Source organism: Mustelus asterias, chromosome 4 (genome assembly GCF_964213995.1).
Source record: "Mustelus asterias chromosome 4, sMusAst1.hap1.1, whole genome shotgun sequence".
Classification (NCBI taxonomy): Eukaryota; Metazoa; Chordata; class Chondrichthyes; order Carcharhiniformes; family Triakidae; genus Mustelus; species Mustelus asterias.
In genome coordinates this window covers 82,771,552-82,777,404 of record NC_135804.1, presented here as the reverse complement: position 1 = coordinate 82,777,404, position 5,853 = coordinate 82,771,552, and the positions used below count along the sequence as shown (strand labels likewise).

The following is a 5,853-nucleotide window of genomic DNA, read 5'->3' as shown; positions in this document are numbered from 1 at the left end:
GTTTACCAGGATGTTGCCTGGTATGGAGGGGCTTAATTATGAGGAGAGATTGGGTAAACTGGGGTTGTTCTTCCTGGAAAGATGGAGGATGAGGGGAGACTTAGTAGAGGTGTATAAAATTATGAAAGGCATAGATAGGGTGAACGGTGGGAAGCTTTTCCCCAGGTCGGTGGTGACGTTCACGAGGGGTCATAGGTTCAAGGTGAAGGGGGGGAGGTTTAACACAGATATCAGAAGGACATATTTTACACAGAGGGTGGTGGGGGCCTGGAATGCGCTGCCAGGCAAGGTGGTGGAGGCGGACACACTGGGAACGTTTAAGACTTATCTAGATAGCCATATGAATGGAGTGGGAATGGAGGGATACAAAAGAATGGTCTAGTTTGGACCAGGGAGCGGCGCGGGCTTGGAGGCCCGAAGGGCCTGTTCCTGTGCTGTATTGTTCTTTGTTCTTTGACCCTTTGTAGTTCCTTGCAGTCTTGGGCAGAGCAGGAGCCACAAGCTGTGATGCAACCGGAAAGAATGCTTTCTATGGTGCATCTGTAAAAGTTGGTGAGGGTCATAGCTGACATACCAAATTTCCTTAGCCTCTTGAGAAAGTAAAGGCATTGGTGGGCTTTCTTAACTATAGTCTTGGCATGGAGGGACAAGGATAGGTTGTTGGTGATCTGGACACCTAAAAACCTGAAGCTCTCGTCCATTTCTACTTTGTTCCCATTGATGTTGACAGGGGCATGTTCTCCACTTCGCTTCCTGAAGTCGATGACCATCTCCTTCGTTTTGTTGACATTGAGGAAGAGATTATTGTCGTCACACCAGTTCACCAAATTCTCTATCTCTTCATAGAATCATAGAATCATAGAAACCCTACAGTACAGAAAGAGGCAATTCGACCCATCGAGTCTGCACTGACCATCTCTTCTCTGTGAAAAGTGCCTTGATGCACTAGTGCAGCATAGACTGGGACCGTGTATTTATATTTGCGAGGAGCGAGCAAACCCTGTTATCACCAGAACTGAGAATGCTGAGGGGTGACCTGATAAACAAGATGATAAAACATTTTGGCATGGTAAATATTGATAGATTCGTCCCACATCTGAGAGTGATGGTAAATGAGGGGCAAAAAAGTTAAGATAATCAGATAAAGACTTAGTGGGGAAGCTAGGAAAACCTTATACACACATGGTATGGTTAAAATATCAAATTCTATGCCATGAAACATTGTTGAAGTGGTTTAATAGAGAACCTAATATGTTCAGCACAACTTGTGGGACCGAAGGGCCTGTTTTGTGCTGTAGTTTTTCTATGTTTCTAGATAGTTACTTAAAGAAGAATATTAGAGGATGTGAGAGGAGTAAGCAATAGAATAAAATTTAGATTAGATGTCCCATGGAGAAAAAGTCCAAGACAAACCAGATGAGCGAATGCCCTGTATATCTTTGCTGCAGTATTACAAACAGGATGATCTGGTCATTTGCATAATGTGCTCAACATGTCTGCTGTGTTTCCCACATAAGTGCAAGTTTTAAATGCAAGTTGTATTTTTCTAGTCAGGAGAGTTACCATTTAATACTGTTTGGCTTAGCTAACACCCAGCTACAGACTGAAGTATGTGTGCTTGCTGGGGAGGGGCATATCAGGAAACAACGCAACACTAACTTTCTTGCAATGTAGTAGAAATCAAAGCAAACATGCCTGAGCATCAAAAGCTGCATGTGATTCCTTTACTTGGGATGATAGGACATTGAAACATGAACAATTACTATGAGTTTCATGCCATGAGAAGATCTGAAATGGTTGATTGCCAATGTGCTAGGATTTATCTAAAATGTGTTTAGATGCTGCATTGCTTTTTTTGGACATTCTAAACTTTTCTCTCGTCACAAGGGAAGGCTCCAGGAGGAACATAATGACTAAGTTATTTTTGCTGTCAAAACAAGTGCTGCCAAAGTTTCTGTCTCAAGCTTTGTGAAGTTCCATCTGGACACCATGTGATTCCTGCTGTGAGAATATAACAGACGACACAAGGACGCCGGATTCGGAATCTGCAACCAAATCCAAGACAAAACTTCGACTCTCATCCAAGCTGCCGATTACTGGTAAGCTTAAGTAAAAGATTTAAATTTTTATAACCGTAATGATGTTAGAAGTGATCTAGTTTGGGCATCTAACAAAGTTGTCAGGCACCAAATTTGAGACAAGTAGAATAAGGAAAATAAATATCTGGAATTTCATGTTTCAAACCAGTCTAATATTAACCACTCATGTTGTCAGGGAATATCTTTATTAAAATATTTAATACACATACAAAAATGAGGGACAGTGTTTTTAGAGAGAATCTGAAGATGGTCCGGCTTCATTCAAATGATATATATGGAGCCAATGAAAAGAAATAGCTGGGAACAGTCAACAGGTCAGGTTGCATCTGCAGAGGATGAGTATATTCGGCATGAAGCTTAGTTCAATTTTTAAAACAACTGGATATTTTAAAGCTCGGAACATCGTGGGCCGAAGGGCCTGTTCTGTGCTGTACTGTTCTATGTTCTATGTGACTCTAATTCCCCTTCTGTTATATGGGTTTGCATGATTTTAACTGGTGCTTTGGGAGTCTCTTTCCACAAGTCTGTCCATTTCTAATTCAATACATAAGGTTATGACAAATGGTGTTTCTATTACATGGGTTGTCAGGATCGCATGTGTTTTATATTTGGAGTTTCCAAGATTTTTTTCACCACTCCTTTTCCTGGGGAAAAGCAGGTGAGTAGCCTTGATGACAATTCTTGCAGTTTGGCATTTCTTTTTAATTGAGATTGATGGTCAGTGTGGTGCAAGTTTACTTGGGTTCCAATTCAAAGACAGAACAACATTAAGCAAATATGGAATACCAATGTTGAGAAATGTAAAAAAAAAGTGTTGCAAGAAGGAAAAACAGAAATTCAAAGAGCGAGAAATTAAGGTGAACAAGGACCAGCAGGTAACATGAAAGGAAATAAAGATTTTTTATCAGCAAATAAAAAGCGAAAGAATGTGGCCGTGCAGGGATGGTGAAGGGAGATTATTAAATAATTATTATTAAATAAGTGCAGACATTTAATAAAAACTTTGCATTGGTTCTTGCAAAGTACTGGTAGGAGTGAGAACAACTGGAACAACTGATAGCACTAACAGCAGTGAAAAAAAGTGGATTTGGAAATATTAGCATAAGTTGAAGTGGATAAATCTTGTTGGCTGTCCCAATGGCTATTGAAAGGAGTAAGAGAGGATAGAGACTCAGGGTCACTACTTTAAACCTCCTTAAAGATACATATTGTGCTGTAAAACCCCTGTTAAAGAAAGGAGTGAAGGATAAACTGGGCCACTACAGGTCAGTCAATCTAATGTTAGTTGTGGGCAAACTCTTCAAGTACATAAGTCAAGATAAAATTAGTGGGAATTTAGAAAAGCCTAGAACAATAAGACAGCCAGCATGGATTTGTGTAAGGCAGATTTTATAAAGTTAATAGTCTGGATATACTCATGACATTAAATGTTATCTGTACAGGGAGGAAAGTTCCTCCTTTGCTAATCCCTGTAAGATATGCAGCCAGCAATGCAACTCTAATGTGCCCGCTTCACATCACACTGCATTGGGAACAGCCAATGTACCACTAGCCCCTTCCATCTCCATTGAAAGCCAGGGGTTTGCTTCTGATAAACTAATTATGTTCAGAATGGTATCTCACTCAAATTAAGTAACTATGCAGGAAACCTCATGGAACAGAAAACTAACCCATGATCCATCAACAACTCCTCTCAAATTTCAGTCAAAAAGTAGATGTGAACATCATGTGGAACAGCATATTAGTGCTGGTGCCTATCTTCTAGTTAGTATTTTACTCTTAATTGGACCAAATATTTTCACAAAAAGGTTACTGGAGTCACATAATGTTTTAAGCATTGTTTAATGAGTCTTGCTCATTGCAAATCCAGATGTCATCTCGACATGTTTATGTAAATGCGAACTGAGCTAGGATGTTGTAAATCTTTGCTCTTCAGAGTGTGAATTTTGCTCCTTGTATTAAGAGTGTGAATTTAAATGTTTCACAGGTTTAACATCAATGGCAAACATTATCAGTCAAGACCTTGTCTCAACGGAGATGGACCGAATGCTTTCTACTCCCTCCACTGACTATAGCACAAGCATTGTTGATGATACATCTTATTCACAGTTTAGCACTCCTTTCCTACAGAACGGGTCTGACCAATCATGCGGCTTTGTTGCACCTTCCCAATATATTTCTAATTTCATCCCAGCTGTCTACAGCATCATCTTTATCTTGGGATTTATCGGGAACAGTGTGGTAATCGCCTTCCTTTGTCATCGCGTTTATTTGAAAACTGATACTAACATTTACATCATCAACTTAGCAATTGCCGACCTGGTTTTCTTATCCACTCTTCCAATTTGGGCAGTCTACAATGCTACTGGGTACAGTTGGCATTTTGGGTCAGTGATGTGCAAAATATGTAGCTCTCTCGTGTCTCTCAATTTGTATGCCAGTATATATTTCATTACATGCATGAGTATTGATCGATATATAGTAATTCTCCACCCTTTTGGATCCCAGTCTCAGAGAACTCTGTGCCAGGTTCACTGCGTCATAATCCTCGTCTGGAGTTTGGCTTTGTTTGCAACCTTTCCGGCCATCTACTTTCAAAGTGCCCATTATATTGAGAAGATGGGAAACACAGTGTGTGAAATGGTCTACCCCCCAAGTAATGCCAATCATTGGTCCGCGGCCATGTCTTTGCTGGAAAATACTTTGGGTTTCTTCATTCCCTTCACAGTGATAGGCATATGTTATGGTTTTGTTGCCTACCATTGGATGAGAATGGAAGTATGCGAAAAAAACAAATGTAAACAAGCCAAGGCATTGTGGATGGTGATTGCAGTTGTGTTGGCCTTTTTCATCTGCTGGTTGCCATTTCATGTGTTAACATTTATGGATGCATTGTCACGGATGAATTACATCACCAATTGCCAAACCATAACTGCGATCAAAACTGCAAAGCCAATCGCCAGCTGCCTTGGTTTTGCAGATAGCTGCATCAACCCTTTTATTTACTGCTTTCTGGGAGATCACTTTCAATTACAGCTCACCGACGTGGCTCAGAGAGGGTCCTCCAGATTCTACAGCCAGAGAAGCTCATCGACCAGGATCAGCTCCCCTTCTCCCAAGAACTGTGATACAGAGGATATTGACCTTCAGAACTTATGAGACATTAAGTCGGGTCAGTGAAGCCAATATTGCCCTGTAGCTAAACTTCATTTTGTGGTCTTTTAATCTTTAATTTCCATAGAAGGATACCAAAAAAATGTGTAGCTGATGTTAAAATCTACGGCCTTGATGTGTATTGCAAATATAGCAACATGACCATTATATACTTGCCTTTAAAGGATGCTTAAAATTATAAACTTTTCTGTGGAATAATCGATTATTTAGATGATAGCTGGGAATTTTCAATCAATGTTCAGCCACCAAGTTCGTGTTGCTGCTGAACTTCCAATATTATGACTCATACACATTGAGCCTTTTTTTTTACTGATGCCGTGTATTTCTGAAATGTTCTTCAACATTTGAAATGGAAGTTTCTTTTTCTCTGTAATGGATATTATCAATATGCTAATAATGTATGTTCTGGTACGTTATGTCATACACAGTATTATTCTATTACTAAGGAGAAATTGTTGTTTCCTTGTAGTCATCGAGTTTAATCAGTGTTAAGTAAACAGAGGAAGAGGATGAGGGCAATTGGAACTTAATAACCATCTGTACAAGGAAGACAGATTTATACGACACCTTTATTGAAATT

At 39.8% G+C, this 5,853-nt stretch overlaps 1 protein-coding gene across 1 annotated transcript; it reads left to right on the top strand.

Annotated features, from left to right (window-relative positions):
• Nucleotides 1-2,026: 2,026 nt before the first annotated feature.
• On the top strand, nucleotides 2,027-5,374 carry LOC144492343 (type-2 angiotensin II receptor-like). The gene is made up of 2 exons (XM_078210338.1): nucleotides 2,027-2,099; nucleotides 4,087-5,374. Exon 2 carries the CDS (start codon nucleotides 4,098-4,100, stop codon nucleotides 5,256-5,258), a length of 1,161 nt encoding a protein of 386 aa, XP_078066464.1. The 5' UTR covers nucleotides 2,027-2,099; nucleotides 4,087-4,097; the 3' UTR covers nucleotides 5,259-5,374.
• The last annotated feature ends 479 nt before the right edge of the window (nucleotides 5,375-5,853 follow it).

Bases quoted from the DNA above. Each gene is read 5' to 3' on its own strand.
- LOC144492343 (XM_078210338.1), top strand. From the start codon at position 4,098: ATGGCAAACATTATCAGTCAAGACCTTGTCTCAACGGAGATGGACCGA.